At 32.1% G+C, this 16,506-nt stretch overlaps 3 protein-coding genes and 1 pseudogene across 6 annotated transcripts; 2 read left to right on the top strand and 2 right to left on the bottom strand.

Annotated features, from left to right (window-relative positions):
• Positions 1–3,354: 3,354 nt before the first annotated feature.
• On the bottom strand, positions 3,355–5,588 carry AT5G25970 (Core-2/I-branching beta-1,6-N-acetylglucosaminyltransferase family protein). Of its 3 annotated transcripts, none has more exons than NM_001343954.1 (3): positions 5,463–5,588; positions 4,645–5,391; positions 3,355–4,530 (listed from the first exon to the last, which is right to left on the bottom strand). In NM_001343954.1, the coding sequence occupies exons 2-3, from the start codon at positions 5,167–5,169 to the stop codon at positions 3,892–3,894; spliced, it is 1,164 nt and encodes a 387-aa protein (NP_001318653.1). In that variant the 5' UTR covers positions 5,170–5,391; positions 5,463–5,588; the 3' UTR covers positions 3,355–3,891. The 3 variants fall into 3 exon arrangements, with proteins under 3 accessions (NP_001318653.1, NP_001331025.1, NP_197969.2); NM_122498.3 differs by having other exon boundaries at positions 3,717–4,530; positions 5,459–5,489; NM_001343955.1 differs by having other exon boundaries at positions 4,645–5,588.
• A 1,266-nt stretch (positions 5,589–6,854) lies between these two features.
• AT5G25960 (AslB (DUF239)) lies at positions 6,855–8,955 on the top strand (the record flags this gene model as incomplete). Its single annotated transcript, NM_001343953.1, has 7 exons — positions 6,855–6,977; positions 7,057–7,143; positions 7,269–7,388; positions 7,736–7,897; positions 7,977–8,030; positions 8,124–8,270; positions 8,569–8,955. 7 exons carry the CDS (start codon positions 6,855–6,857, stop codon positions 8,947–8,949), a joined length of 1,074 nt encoding a protein of 357 aa, NP_001318652.1. The 3' UTR covers positions 8,950–8,955.
• A 491-nt stretch (positions 8,956–9,446) lies between these two features.
• On the bottom strand, positions 9,447–10,215 carry AT5G25955 (annotated as a pseudogene; the record flags this gene model as incomplete). Its single annotated transcript has 1 exon — positions 9,447–10,215.
• A 1,687-nt stretch (positions 10,216–11,902) lies between these two features.
• On the top strand, positions 11,903–14,073 carry AT5G25950 (AslB, putative (DUF239)). The gene is made up of 7 exons (NM_122496.2): positions 11,903–12,185; positions 12,277–12,363; positions 12,471–12,755; positions 12,854–13,015; positions 13,095–13,148; positions 13,240–13,386; positions 13,554–14,073. Exons 1-7 carry the CDS (start codon positions 12,006–12,008, stop codon positions 13,935–13,937), a joined length of 1,299 nt encoding a protein of 432 aa, NP_197967.2. The 5' UTR covers positions 11,903–12,005; the 3' UTR covers positions 13,938–14,073.
• The last annotated feature ends 2,433 nt before the right edge of the window (positions 14,074–16,506 follow it).

The raw sequence follows: 16,506 nt of genomic DNA, 5'->3' as shown, positions 1-16,506 counted from the left end.
GTGAATTGGCCATTTGATGGTTATACTCATCTTGATGAAGTGAGATGGTAAAAAGCCGGATTATCTCCTAGTTATCCAAAAAAAAAAAATGTTGAGCATAGAGTTTTGAATTAACACCAGAGAGTTATTGAAAACGTTTATAGATATATTTTCGACTGTTTAATTTAGAGTTACAATGCGTTCGTTAAGAAAAACAAGTAAATTCATCACGAACCTCACCGCTGACATCACATATCCTATGGATTGTGGCCGCTCGACGATGCTTTTATCACATGAAACCAGAGACTCGTCCTCCAAAAGAAAAGGAAAAACTTTTTTTGCACTTTTTAATCGTTTCAAAATAATTGGAGGTGCTTTTCATCTGAAAACAGTCATATTTTCGTTACCATTACATTTTTTTATTGGTTATTCATATTTAAATACATTAAGAAAATATAGGTTTATTTCTTATATATATTAACTAAAAAAATATATAGGGTTTCAATCTTGTTGTTTTGTCAGGGTAGGCATGGCATTCGATTAACCAGTCGGTTTTGGTTCGTTTGCGTTTAGTATCGGTTAGTTCGGATATGTTAATATAATAACCATTCAGATATTTTAGGAATTTCGATTTGGTTCTGTTCGGTTACTTTTCGATTTGGTTAGGTTTTATCAAAATAACCAAAATTAACCGAAACTAAAAGAAATTAACCAAAAAAATACGGAAAGAAAATACAAAAAAGGAAAAATTTATAAAGAATATTAAATTTTGGTTCAGTTTTGTAATAGAGTATTTGACTTTGATAAATATTAACAAGATTTGAATATGTTGATTAATTAAAGTACTTGATTGTTTTGATTCTAAAAATAATTAGTATTTTGAGTTTAAAATTATAGTTTGGATATTATTTTTGGGTATTTTCTAGGGTTTTGGATATGTCAATTAATAGTTTAAGCATCGGTTCAGTTTGGTTCAGTTTTGGCTAGTTTGGATAAGGGAGTTTACTAACCATTCGATTATTTTAAAAATTTTGGTTCGAATACGTTCAGTTGTTATTGTTTAATAATGCGACCGTACACATATCTATGGCTAAAAATGTTTAGAGAATATTTTGTTGACAAAAATAAAAGGAAAATTTATAGGTTAAAGAGGCAAAAAAAAAAGAAAATTTTGCGGATAAAACAGAACCAAAAGGAGTTCATAATTTTTTGAGAATATTACACGTATAGGCACTATTTTGAAACTTTAGCCACAAATAGGCACTTTGAAAGGAGAAGGCACTTTACCAAATCAAAATTCCTAAATTGCCCTCTGAACCACAACGCTTTCTCCTCATTTTCTCTCTCAACTCTTTTCTCCATCGTCTTTATTTCTCTCTCTTTCCAAAATCAAAATCAATTTTTTACGGGAATCTCAATATTCCAAATCAAAACTAAAAACCCAATTTCATATGATTTATCATCATCTTCCCTGTCTCTCAACAATTATTTGATTTGGTTCCATTTATTTCTCTCCTTGATTAAGGAATCTCTGTCATCGATTACAATGAAAAGTGAGGATGTTAACCATGATCAGTTACCTTCTAAGCAATCTGGGCTTGAAACGGTTCGTGATGTTGAGAACGCGAGTAGCAGCAAAAAGGCCATTGTCGATGTAACTTCATCTGAGGCATAGTTGTCCATTGATGAGTGTCCAAGCATTCAAGTCCAAATGGTCATCTATTAACTCACATTTGAAGCATAGTTGTCCATTGATAAGTGTCCAAGCACTCTAGTCCAAGTGGTCATCTAGTAACTCACATCTGAAGCATAGTTGTCCATTGATGAGTGTCCAAGTACTCAAGTTTAAGTATATAAAGCGTGTAAGAAGATCAATTGTAGCAGCAATGTTCTGTTGTTGATTCTTAATATATTCTTCGTTTTTAAGTTATGATAGAGAATTTTGAGATAATCTCAGAATTTCTATGATTTGTAAGAATTATAGAGAACCACCATGATTGATGATTTTGAAAAAGAAAATAAAAATGATGAAAAAAAAAAAACATGGAAGACAGAGAAGATAAAAATTATGCTAGTTTGTCTCCATGATAACTTGTCCACGTAAACGTAACCATGTGGAAATAAGTGATTCTCATAAGCAAAAGAATATGCTTTTAAGGTTAGACGTTCAATGAAACATCAATTTATCAAGAAAGAATCAAATTGTACCAAACAAGGCGATCAAATGGATATGAAATTTAATACTGGAATTTGCCAACTTGGGTTTTCCATAAACTCTCAAATGTTTGATTTTGATAAACTCTTAAATGTTTGATTTTGCAAGGAAAGAAAAAAAAGTAATAATGAGAAGAGAGAGAAAGAGAGAGAGAGAGAAAAGAAGAAGCGACGAAGAAGAAGGAAAAAAAAGGAACGTGGAGAGATGAAACTTTTTTTTTAATTATAATTTTTTAATTTTCAGGGGTAAATTGGTCAAAAGTTTAATGAAAAAGTTGGAAAAGTGCCTCATCCCTGACAAGTGCCTCAAAAGGAATAAAATTCTCTAAAAGTGTCTAAACGTGTCACATTCCCTATTTTTTTCCCTCTAGCTATAACATTTACAAAAATATAACAATAAATTTTAGAAAAGTTGACTCTATAATTTACATGTTTAGGGGCCTATTTAATAATTCCTTTGGGCCTATAAAGTGTTTAAACCATACCGGATCAAGCATCAATTGTTTTTGTTTTTTTAATCTAATATTAAATTATATTTAAAATAATAATAAACATCAATTGTTATTTTTCTTCTTGAGAAAACAGAGATATCAAAGACTTGAAGTTCTCGTTTTATTAATCAAAAACCAAGGAACAAGAAACACCTTTCGACCCTACATAAGCGTAAGTCGATAACAACAAATCCAAAACGAAACAAGAGATAGACATCGGTTCTCTTGAGCGTGAGTCAAAAGAACCAAATGTTTTGTCATTATTAGTAACCAAATAACCAATCAAAACCTTAAAATTCAATATAATAATAGTAATGTGGTAGATTATCATCTTTGAAAATGTTGCGGGTTATTGAGAACAAATATTCATTCACGAAAGAGCTTTTTGTTTATGGATGTGGCACAAACTACTTACAAACTTTGTTGTAATACATCAATGCCATACCATCTACATATACATTTTTGCAGCCACTTTGTTAAATAAATCCTCAAGTTGAAACTTATTTACAATGGTTGTCATTGGTATTTAATAATTGTTTTTCATAATTAAAAAGTAAATCTTAGGATTAAATATTTGCATTTAACTACTTTCCCACAATCTCTCCACATTAACTACACAATTAGTTACTAAAATAAAACTTCCAAAATATTTAATATCATTTAAACACTACAAAATTATTATTTTTTAAATTGCTTTTTTCATGACTATAATAATTCGATTATAAGCATCAAACCGTAGAGATATTTGATAACAGTTAATTACTACAAAATTACAAAATGTTTAAACAATGATTCATAAACATATCATAAATAAGATCAACATTAACAAAATAAATAGGTTTTTTTACGGGACGGATTGGCGGGATGGGTTTGGCAGGACGTTACTTAATAACAATTGTAAACTATAAAATAAAAATATTTTATACATAGATACAATTTGCAAACTTTTATATATATTAACTTTTAAAAAAATAAATTGTCCCCGCGGTATACCGCGGGTTTTAAAATCTAGTTGAAAATACAAAAAGAGAGCAACTAAGTGAGATTTTATAACCTGCCAAGATCATACACGTGGAAATTTAATAGTCTCTCCTCCCACCAAAACTAACTATTCAATCTCACCTTAATAGCCAATTAACCCCAACTCCACATACATTTATATGATATCTATGTTAAATTCATGAGTTTTCTTAGTGACGTTACCTACTCAAGAACTCAAAAGTTTGGGTGCAATTTGAACCAAAGGCTCCAAAGCACTAGGAGAAAACTTTCTAGCAAAGAGATAACACATGGATGTGTAGCCACCATTGTAAGTGCAGTTGTCACCTTTGAGAATTCTGGCAAAGAACTCCTCATTGATGTCTTGTGCTCCAAATGTAGCTGGGTGGGCACCACCTCTCGACCAGTCGACCCAAGTCACACTTCGGTTAGCCAAGGCGGCCGGTTTCTCAATTGTCAACATTGTTGGGAAATAATGCTCGTCCACATAACAAGCAGGTTGACAAAACTCTTTGAATTTAGGGTAATATAATGTATCTTTGACAATGGAAACCGCAAGCTCCCGGTTAATCTCAAACCATTGAGACCCTTTTCTCCATTGGTCTATGAAAACTTCAGGGGCCATGTTGCCGTGGTAGCGGCCTCTGCCATATGCACCAGGATCATCAAATGAACCCATAAAGCTATGCTCTGATTTGGTCATGTACGTGTAGATAGTTGTGAAGTTGAATAGGGGAATGCATGACTCGGAGAGGAGAACAAACCATTCGTTTGAGATATCGAGTAGCGCATTTGCAAGAAGCCGCCTCTCTGCATCGCACATTGTCATTCTTCCCCATTCTGCAACCTGCCCAATGGTGAAGATAATCCAATAAAAATTAGATATAAAAACAAGTTACCAACTAGTCAATGAATCACAAGTTTTCCTACAAATCTTGCAAGGTAGATTAAGAGCTATTACCTGACTTGGTATATGCCTACGGTAGAAAACAGAGGAAGCTGGAAACTTAGCTGAAGAAGATACAGGTGAATGGATATAAACTGAGTAAAGCTTCTCATGACCCTTTAATAACCTCTCCCAAAGCGGTGCAAGAGGCAAAGGACCCATTGTCAAGAACATAAACGCGATTTTAGGGACCCGATTAAACGGGTACTCTTTCCTCCGAGGCATGAAAGATGCACCCCAAAGAAGCTCTTCATCGCTCATATTATGCATGAGAACCACAAGAGGTTTGATCCATTTATCAAGATCATTTATTTTCTCGTGGCAAGGCACAAAACTAGAAGTGACTGAAGTCACTACACTATTGATTCCATAATACTTGATGGTGGATACACTAATGAAGAATAAAACAACAGTAAAAGCTAGAAAAAAACCTAGCAAGAGAAGCAACTTGTAAGGAAACGCCTTAGTAAGCCCGGTCCGGCTGCTTGTAACTACAATCTCTTTACCTTCTTCCAACTGAAGAACCCTACTACACTGCATCCTTACACTAGATATTAATAAATAGGTGTCTTGTTATACCGCGTTACGATTCTGCTTCTTGTATCTTTAATATACTCATGAACTAGAATAATCAATTCCACAAACAGAATCAACAAAATTCTCCAACGTTTTGAATATAAACCCACAGAATAGCTAGCTGATTCAATTCTTGTAATCGCCAACCATAATTAGAAGCAATTGATGGGAAACCGTCAAAAAATCCTAAAAGAAAACAAATGAAATCAAGAACTACTTCAATAAACTGAAATAGAATGTAAAAAAGACTTACTTACAATGGTTGGAAGAGCTTGCGAAGCCGTGTAGAAGAAACTTAGAGAAGATGAGCTTAAAAAGGTGGCCATTTGCAGAAAGTTTGAAAATTTCAAAAAGTGAAGACTTCATAAGTCAGAGAAGGTTAGGTATCCAAAGCCGTCCTATTTTAAGGCAACTAGAGTGTTTGGTTTCTTAAGAAGGTTTGGTTCGGAGTTCGGTCCACTTGATTCCTAACATTTTTGTTAAAACTTAAAAGCCTGTATTAAGGGTTGACTTTCATAATATTTAGCTTCTTCCTTTCTGTTCTTTAAAAAAAAGAAGAGAGATTTGAATTCATATTTTTTAATTATTAGTTAACATAAGAAATATCAATATGCAAACTCTTAATTATTTTATAAGTTTATTTGTTGTGTGCTATAAGTTTTGTAATTTTCTTAAGCTAATATATATGTAATGGGGATGGTAATACCACAATTCTATCGCCTCGACAATAGAAGATAATTCTATATTTCTATTACTCATTCTGTTTCAAAACAAATGATATCTTAAAGATTTTTTTTTTTTTTTTTCAAAACTAAATGATGTTCTCATTTTTCATCCAAATTTTATCATTTTCAACGTTTTTAGCCATTTATATATGCAGTTTGTTTTATTATTTGTTGATTTGTGTTTAAGTAAATAACAATTAAAATGCTTTGGCTTTAAAATGTTTGATGTTTAAGGTTTTTGCATCTTTTCTAAATAAAAACATTGGTTTAACCATTATTAAATATTTTAACTTATCCCAAATTTTGCCTATTCAAACTCACAATGTTTCTTCCTTAAATTATCTTCCTTACTTCTTGCTTGTGAAGTGTGAACATGTTTTCATTTTTTCCACTCTTAAATTTAGTTAGATCAATTATAATGGGCAATTTACGCATAAATCACAATTAATCAATAAGTTTATAAATAGATAAACCAATTAGAAAAGGTGTTGTTTATTTTTAATTTCCAATTTTTTTTACTGTGAAAGATGAATCCTTTTATGGCTTTATCAAAAGAAAGTATTAGCAAATAAAATTTTAGGCAAGGATAGATAGTTTAGGCGTTAAAAAGATAGTCAAAGGATTAACTTAATTACGTTTTGCACCGACTTAAAAGCAAACCAAAAATCTAGAATCGGAGTAGTAATTACCGGAGCATTCATATTTAGTACGTTAAGCTTGCTGAGTTTTATAGCACGAAGAATTGACCAAAAGGTTTACAAATCCGTTTTTTCAATATTTATGCGTGATAGTATCATATTAACTAGAAGAAGAAAAACCATTAGGTTTTGTAAACTCTATAAGTAGGAAGAAGGTTCAAGATTCAAAGCCTATATCCTAATTCTATTCCTTCAACCTAGTAAACACACACAACAAAATTCCGCAATGAGATTGTTCTTAATATTTGCGATTCTGTGTGGTTTTTACAATGAAGCCTATGGGAAAGGTTCTTTAGATATCGATATGAAACTGAAGTCTCTTAATAAGCCTTCCTTGAAGACCATCAAGGTATGGACTAAATCTAAATGCGAAGATATGACATTTTCTGTATATTTTTTGGTTTCTAAGCTCCCAAATCGATTTGTAGAGCGAAGATGGAGATATAATAGATTGTATAGATATCTACAAACAACATGCCTTTGATCATCCCGCTTTAAGGAACCACAAGATTCAGGTAAACAAATTCTACTATATAACGATCATATAAATCAAAGATTTTGTATATACAAAATTTGGTTATATTTTGCTTTGGACCTAGGAAAGTTTCTATCTTTACCTAATCTACATTTATACATGCAGATGAAACCGAGCGTGGACTTTGGTACAAAGAAAACTACTATTCCAAACAACGGTTCTTCGGAACAAATAACGTCTCAAATTTGGTCTAAATCCGGAAATTGTCCCAAAGGGACAATACCGGTACGTAGAGTTAGTAGAGAAGACAAACAGAGCCTCTTCACCGTCTCATTTTGGGAGGAAAACTCCTCACAGATATAGCTTTCTCGACAAGGCTCTTCAACACAAGGGTAGTTTCAATATAACAGCTGCAAAAATAACTCATGCCCGCCCAAAGCTTCGATCGGTACGTTAAACATAATTTATTTTGTTATTCGTATCTACATTCATAGTTTATAATTTTCCTTCTCTTTGCTAATAAAAATGAAAAGAGAACCAAAAAAACAACACATCCATTCAAAAGCTAAATCGTTAGACTAAAACCTATATATGGTTAACTAGAAAACACTTATTGTTTGTTAATGATATAGGAGGCTGTCCTTATGGCCTTAGGGTATAATTTTATTGGAGCTCAATCCGATATAAATGTATGGAACCCTCCGAGGGTTCAGGCTAGCGACTACAGCTCTGCTCAGATATGGCTGCTTGGTGGCCTCTCAGATACTTTTGAAAGCATAGAAGCTGGTTGGGCGGTATATTTTTACTTCCATCGAAGTACTATATCTCGTATTTGAGGTAAATTTTAAACTGATCGCTATCAACCTATTTCAGGTGAATCCAAGTGTTTTCGGAGACTCCCGCACACGTCTTTTCACATATTGGACTGTAAGTAATAACATCACTAAATCACTAATGACTTTATAACATCTTAAATCTCTTCCATGAGTTCATAACTTCTCTTTCTATTTGGATTTGCAGAAAGATGGATACTCTAAAACGGGGTGCGTCAACCTCTTATGCGCAGGTTTTGTGCAAACAACTACTAAGTTTGCATTGGGTGCAGCAATAGAACCCGTTTCGACTACCTCGCAAAAACAACATTTCATCACCGTGAGCATGTTCTTGGTAACATTTTTGCCTTATACACATATCCAATGTTTTAAAAGTAGTCTAGGTAGTTGTCTATGCTTTGATAGACCGTAAAGATTGGAGTTAGGTGTTTATGTTATTAAGCGGAGTTAAACACATTTAGGCAGTCCTTAGATTCGTTTTTTTTGCTTTTATCGTATGTGTTTTGGTTAATGCCTCAAAGTTGGCGTTATAAATCAAAAATATGAAGCAATAGTTTCCTTTGGCACATGTTTTAGAACCTGCATATATACTCTTTTAGCTTACAATGTTTAATGATCGACTATGTTTGCAGGATACCAACAGCGGGAATTGGTGGTTGACATGTGCTAACAACGTGATAGGTTATTGGCCGGGGACACTCTTCGCCTACCTCAAACATAGCGCAACCGCTGTGCAGTGTGGTGGAGAAGTACATAGCCCAAACGTGGGGAAGAAGCCACATACAAGAACTTCAATGGGGAGTGGGCAATGGGCCTCTTACCTCTGGGCTCAAGCTTGTTACCACAGCAACATTAGAATCAAGGACTATTCCTTGCAGATCAAATACCCCAAATATCTGTCCGAGTACGCTGATGAGTACGAGTGTTATTCTACAAAGCTCCACCGGAAAACATACATGTCAGAGCCCTACTTTTACTTTGGAGGACCTGGCCAGAATTCTCGTTGTCCTTAATCTTTGGGTGAATTTGTTAATGTTCATTCTCTTTTTTTGTTAGTCTTAACGATATGTACTGAATTACAAACGTCGATTACATAAATTAACAAACTGCGAAATCTAAAAGAACGTTGAAAAAGAACAGAAAGTGAAATAACTAGATATTCTCAGTATTAGTCAAATGATATATGCAAATGTAAGAATATAATGTACTTAATTATTAAAAACATATACAGACAAGTTTCATATTGGATATTACTTTTTAAATGGATTTCAACAAAAATAATAATTTGTCATTGTATGCGATAATACTTCTACACGATTTGGTAACGATTTCTCTCGAACCGAAAAACAAAAACTAATCACCGTTTAAGTTTCTTCATTTTAGTTTCATATCATTGATATGTTGCGTTTTTGGTGTTTTACGTCTTTTAGTATTGAGTTATTTATCGTATCATAGTCCGTCTTTTGCGTCTTTTCGGTCGTGTCTTGAGTCATTTGCAGGTTTTAGGTGTTTAAGCGGGACATAAATATTTTCGCGACTTATCGGGCTCATTTGGACCAGAAAAGATAGCAAGAATCGAGAAATCGTCCGCCAGCACTGGATCGATCGATCCCAGGTGATCTGCATTGATCATCATCAGCCTTACACACAAAAAGGCTATCATCTGCAAAAAGTAAATGGTGTATAGAAGGACCTTCAGGAGAAAACCTCATACCACTGATGAGACCTTGCTGTTCAGCTCTGTTTAGAAGATGCGATAGTCCTTCAGTACATAAGACGAAGAGGAAGGGAGACAAAGGATCACCTTGTCTGAGACCTCTCTGTGGAACCACAAGACCATGCGGGTGGCCATTAACCAAGACAGTGTAAGACACAGTAGTCACACAAGACATCACCAACTCAACCCAATCATTATGAAAACCCAAAGCCAACAACAGGTGACGCAGATAACTCCACTCAACACGATCAAAGGCCTTAGAAAGGTCTGTTTTTATGGCCATAAAATCCTTAGACATTGAATCATGAGTTCTCAGCGAGTGGACAATTTCATGAGCAATGAGAGTATTGTCTGAGATTAGCCGCTCTTCTACAAAGGCAGACTGAGTGGGCGAAACAAGATCAGCAAGGATAGGCTTTAGTCTTGAAACCAGAATCTTTGAGATTACCTTATACATCACTGAACAAAGACTGATGGGCCGAAGGTCAGCCATAAGACTAGCGTTAGTCTTCTTAGGGATTAAACAAATTTAAACAAATTTATCATATAAGTCTAATCGTTTATTTTCTTGCATTTACATTTGAGAAAACCAAACAAACACCCTTTTCGCTTTAGGTAAGAACGAGTCTCGGAAATCCTTAGAGTATCTTTGGTCCTCGTGGATCGACCTCGCATATACTACATTTCGGTTAAGTGTATCGAGCAATTACTCAAGCAATAAATCATCATACCTTAGATATAATTTTCTTACTTAAATTATGAATTCATTGCTTAACAAAAAAATATATAACCCAATGAAAGGATTTTTTTAGAAATAAAAAGAGACCACAACAAAACATAAGCAAATTTTGATTTTATCCACAATATCGAAACGAATGTCATTTGTTAATTGCACAACACAACCAAATGACTAAAACTACATCATTTTTCTTGAAAACAAAATCAAAATTTACACATTTCATTTGCAATACAATTTAACTACCTATTTAATCATAATAAACTTGATTTTTGTTCTACACACTTCATCTTGATGAATAAACGCTAAAAGCAATTATATCAAACTAATATGTATAACATATCATATCAAATCTATATTATAGTTAATATTAAAATAGTTAACAAATAACAAAATCAAATTCAACAAACTAACAAAAAAAAACCTTTAACAATAGAATGGCGTAATGGTGCTTTTGAAGAGTTTTTTGGTTTGGTGAAAAAATAGGAAATTATCTATTTGTTTGAGTATATGGAATCTTTTCCCTTTTAGGATTAATAAATGATTGTAATTTCCAAAATTATTGAATTTTATAAAATAAGATTGTACAAAATCTGAAATCCTTTTAAAATTTTAAGGAAAAGTAATTTTTGTTTTGTTTTAAACTTAGTAGACTCTAATAAAAATTAGTAAATTATTTTTTAATTTCTATTTATATTTAATAAGATACATCTAGTTTTCTCCTATATCCATTTTTTTGAAAAAATTTAGTTTCCTTATACTTATTTTTAAATTTATAATTTCTTACAATTATCCTTTTATAGCCTTTAAATTAATAAAAAAAACTTTCTATATACGTGTCAAATAAGATCAATAAAATTGACATGTTGCATAATCCTATTAGTTATTTTGAAAATCATACTTTATATAATAAGATATATATATATATATATATAATATTATTTTTATTATGTTAGAAATCCTCATATAAAATTTTCTATTTGTTAAATTATTAATGGTAATTAACGTTAATACAATAACATCAAATTAGTATTAGTATTGCTTAAATTCAAACATTAATATATAGGAAAACAAAATGAGATTTCAAAATTATTTATCAATATTTGTTTAGAATTTAATATTAGATTTAAAATTCAATGAAAAATATAAGTTAACATAAAAATTAATTAAAAACATTGAAATATTAGTATGGTATTGATCAGATACACATATTAATATATATATATATATATATGTTATTTCATCAATAAAAAGAAATATTTAGTCAAGTTTCTCAAACTAAATTGAACTAAAAATAGTGATATTATATTAGTGAGAAAGCTTATGTGTTTTGGATCGACGTAATTAAAAGCAAAGCAAAATATAGGAGTAGTAACTACCAGAGCATTCATATATATTTGGTGAGTAGTTATTTTAAAATAAATAAAAAACATATTTGGTAAGTTGAGCTGTTTCATATCAAAGATTTTGTTTACCATATATAAGTTTCCCAAATCTGCAGATGATTGTTGTCATGACTTCCGTTTTTTCTCAATCTTTGTGTTGATATTAATGTGATTGATATTATCACATTAATTATATAAAAAACACCTTATTGTTTTGTAACCTTTATAAGAATGAAGTTTCAAGATTCAAAAGCCTATATCCTAAGAACTCCAAGACAAACAGCCACAATGAGATTTTTCTTAATCTTTGTGATTTTGTGTGGTTTTTACAATGAAGCATATGGGAAAGGTTCTTTAGATATTGATCTGAAATTGAAGGCTCTTAATAAACCTGCGTTGAAGACCATCAAGGTATGGACTGAATCTGAATACGAATATATAACATCTTTGTTATAGTTTTTGGTTTTCTGAGTTTCCAAATCGATTGTAATTTTATTTGTAGAGCGAAGATGGAGATATAATAGATTGTATAGATATCTATAAACAACATGCCTTTGATCATCCCGCTTTAAAAAACCACAAAATTCAGGTAAACAAATTCTACTATATAACGATCATATAAATCAAAGATTTTGTATATACAAAATTTGGTTATATTTTGCTTTGTATATAAAGAAACCACATTTATGCATGCAGATGAAACCGAGTGTGAAATTTGGTACAAAGAAGACTACTATACCAAACAACGGTTCTTCTGAACACATAAAATCTCAGATTTGGTCTAAATCCGGAAAATGTCCAATGGGGACCATACCGGTTCGTAGAGTTAGTAGAGAAGACATAAGCAGAGCCTCTTCACCGTCTCATTTTGGGAGGAAAACTCCTCACAAATACAGCTTTCTAGACAACGCACTTCAACATAAGGGTAATTTCAATATAACACCTGCAAAAATAAACGAAGCCCAACCAAGGTTAAGATCGGTACGTACAGTGTAAGGTCTTAAATATATTTTTTTAAGACTAATAAAAGCTTCATATGGTTAACTAGAAACACTTATGCTTTGTGGATGATGGTATAGGAGGCATTTATTGTGGCCCTAGGGTTCAATTTTGTCGGAGCTCAATCTGATATAAATATTTGGAACCCTCCGAGGGTTGAAGCTACCGACTACAGTACTGCCCAGATCTGGCTGGTTGGTGGTCTCTCAGAGAATTTTGAGAGCGTTGAAGGTGGTTGGATGGTACGTTTCCATTGCTAAAAGTATTATACTTTGCTTTAGAAGTAAACCGTGACCCGATTAACAAAATCCTATATTTCAGGTGAATCCAGCTGTTTTCGGAGACTCACGTACCCGTCTCTTCATCTCCTGGACTGTGAGTAACACTTTTATATAACTACCAACTTTGAAATATCTCAATCACTTACGTGAGTTTATATAACTACGCTTTCTATTTGGATTTTCAGACAGATGGATACACTAAAACAGGGTGCATCAATCTCTTATGCGCGGGTTTTGTGCAAACAAGTAAAAAATTTGCCCTTGGTGCAACCGTTGAACCTGTTTCGAGTTCCTCTAGTACGCAATATCACATCACCGTTAGCATATTCCTTGTAAGATTTTCTAGTTTATATATGATCAACATTCTACACAATTTTACAAAATTATAAAATTGTCCCTTTTGGTTAATGCCCCAAAAACCGGTGTTAAATTTTTTTGAATATGTTTTGGAACGGGCTTGTATTGTCCTTTAATGCTTTATGATCGATTGTATTTGTAGGATCCAAACAGTGGGAACTGGTGGTTGACTTGCGAAAACAACGTGTTGGGTTATTGGCCGGGTACACTATTCAACTACCTAAAACACAGCGCCACAGCTGTGCAGTGGGGTGGAGAAGTACATAGCCCTAACGTAGTATTGAAGAAGCCACACACGACAACCGCAATGGGGAGTGGACAATGGGCATCTTACATCTGGGCCGAAGCTTGTTTCCACACAAACCTTAGGATCAAGGACTATTCCATGCAGCTCAAATACCCCCAGTTTCTATCCGAGTATGCTGATGAGTACAACTGTTATTCTACACTGCTCCACCGGAAAACATATATGTCAGAGCCCCACTTTTACTTCGGAGGACCTGGCCGGAACTCTCGTTGTCCTTAATCTCATGTTGATTTTGTCAATGTTCATTCTCCTGTTTTTTTGTTAGTTTTATCTTCGGAGGACCTGGCCGGAATTTTGTTTGTCTTCTAATTTAAACTAATCAGAGAAGATCTTATATTGATCATAATCTTTTAATTTTTTTCATTACTAACAAAGCCTAAGAAAGTGGAAAACACAATAGGGAGGGTAAAAGAAACTGAGCCAAATCAAAAGGAAGTCTCTAAACTGCTAATCACAAATTGCATCGAGTCTTGATGCCGCGGTGGAAAGTTTCAACCTCTACATGTAGAACAAAGAGACATGTTGAAAAATAAAATGTGATAAAATAATTTTTCCGTGTATACATAAAAAATAAAATAAACTAGTTTCAACCTCTATATAAGTATATATTACCGTCGACATCAATAGTAATAAAAAATACTCAAATGAATAAAAACAATTCTGTGGATAATAAGTTCCACCAAAAGGAAGGATCAACCATAAGTTCATGACTTTTGGGATTATCTTTGGTAGTTAATCTTAGTTTCATAGCACAAAGAATGAGCCAAATGTACGTTAAATATGCATATTTTTATTAATTTGTATATATAGTTTTGTGTATGTTTCTTATCAACTTAAAAAAGAGGAAAAGTAAAATCATATATATATATATATATATATATTATATAATTGAATTATACTATAAGGAGAAGGCAAATTTTAATTGTGTCTAAGTTACTATATATATATATATAATTATGTACATATAATTAATTTTGTATTAAATTAAATATTTGCTACCCTTTATGGAGCTTATATACCAAATTTTGTATTAAATAAAAAATAAATAAATAGTCTTTAACCTTTATAAGGTACTGAAAACCTTTAATTCGTATAAATTAATATATATGTTTTGTTTCACAATAACTAAAAAAATAAGTAAAAGTAGAAACAACAGATATGTAAGCTCTATAAGTAGTAGGAAAAATGTAATTAAGGATCCAAAATAATAATATTTATATTTTATTTGCAACCGAAAATTTTATAGACAACTCGCATTGAAAATGTTCTCAACTTGTTTTTATAGGAGGCAATACTTCTTGCGGTAGGGTTCAATTATATTGGTGCTCAATCAGGGAATTGTCCGATGCCATTTTCCAGTGGAATTTGATAGAAAATTTAAAATTAAGCATCAAAAAGTTGTCTGATGGCATTCATCGGAGTTGTCTTGAATCACCATTTTTCCGTTTCATCTCCTAACGTCTGTTTTTCACTTAAAAAGTCTCCAATTCCAGTATAACTTCGTAAAACTTGTACAAAACAACCGAAAAATACATTAAAAACGAACAAAAATGTGACAAACAACTCAAAACAAACACTAGACAAAGGACATAAGACACTAAAAACACAATATACCACATACAATTTTGGAGACACCCGCACACCGCTCTTCACCTCTTGGACTGTCAGTAACATTATGACATGACTATAGACATTACATTCACTTTCATGAAATTTACAACTACTCTTTGGATTTGGGTTGCAGAAAGATGCATACAGTAAAACAGCTCCATCAACCTCTTATGCTCATGTTTCATGCACATAAGTACTCAATTAGCCATAGGTGGAAGCTTAGACCCTGTTTCGACTTTCGAGTAGCTCGGATATATATGCATTATATCACATATCCCTTAGCACCATATTTTCTAATTTAATTTACAATATCACTCATTGCCACAAGTGTATAAAAACCATAGCAATAGAAGGGTATCAAAGTTCAAGTAACCAATTAAATTAGAACACTAGAAATACATTCTATCATCCAATCTAAGCAATCAAGTTAAATCATTAGAACAATATTGAACTACCGCCGAAGTAAGATCTCGTCTACCGGAGATATTGTCAGATTCTTGCCTCCGTTTTGTATTTGTTGTTTTGATTTGTAAAACTTTGGCTCAAGTCCAATTCAGGTATTATAATATTTTTAAAAAAAGAATATTGAACTATTAATAAAATCTTAACATTTTCTGTTGGTCCCTAGTACTTTTGATGGGCTCTCTATATCTTCGCTTTTGTATGTTTGAAGCATTAAGGCCGAATTCATTTAAAACTCAACTTCTATACCAAAAATTTTATTTTAAATTTTATGTAATTAAAATAAACTAACCAATTTTTTAAAAATTACTATTTTAATCACATATAAAATTAAGTTTTAATTTATCTTTCTATACAAAAATATCATCATTAATGAAATTAACTAATTTATTATATTTTTTTAATCATTTTTTCACTTATAAATTTTATCTAAAACTGAATCGATTAATTTCTTATATCTCTAAAGATATCCGTATGGTAACAAAATTGACTCCAAACATTTCTTAAGTCGATTTCTAAAACCGCTCCAAAAGACCATTGTGCATTAAAAATACTAAAAATCTAAAATTTAAAATATTCTCAATAACAAACATTTACGAACCACTGAATTTTATTTTATTTTAAAAATAATCTATAACATAATAATTGTTTTATCTGTTTTCTAACACAAATTATTCTAAATACATGATTGAAATACATTTCTAAATTGGCGTTT

This window comes from Arabidopsis thaliana, chromosome 5 (assembly GCF_000001735.4).
Source record: "Arabidopsis thaliana chromosome 5, partial sequence".
Lineage (NCBI taxonomy): Eukaryota > Viridiplantae > Streptophyta > Magnoliopsida > Brassicales > Brassicaceae > Arabidopsis > Arabidopsis thaliana.
Note: the sequence above shows the minus strand (reverse complement) of the source record. Positions and strands in the feature narration are given on the sequence as shown.

Excerpts from the sequence above, each read along its gene's own strand:
- AT5G25950 (NM_122496.2), top strand. The coding sequence starts at position 12,006 with ATGAAGTTTCAAGATTCAAAAGCCTATATCCTAAGAACTCCAAGACAA. Across the intron at positions 13,016-13,094 it reads GCGTTGAAGGTGGTTGGATG|GTGAATCCAGCTGTTTTCGG; the intron begins GTACGTTTCCAT and ends CCTATATTTCAG. Across the intron at positions 13,149-13,239 it reads GTCTCTTCATCTCCTGGACT|ACAGATGGATACACTAAAAC; the intron begins GTGAGTAACACT and ends TTGGATTTTCAG.
- AT5G25970 (NM_001343955.1), bottom strand. The coding sequence starts at position 5,169 with ATGCAGTGTAGTAGGGTTCTTCAGTTGGAAGAAGGTAAAGAGATTGTA. Across the intron at positions 4,531-4,644 it reads GTAGGCATATACCAAGTCAG|GTTGCAGAATGGGGAAGAAT; the intron begins GTAATAGCTCTT and ends ACCATTGGGCAG.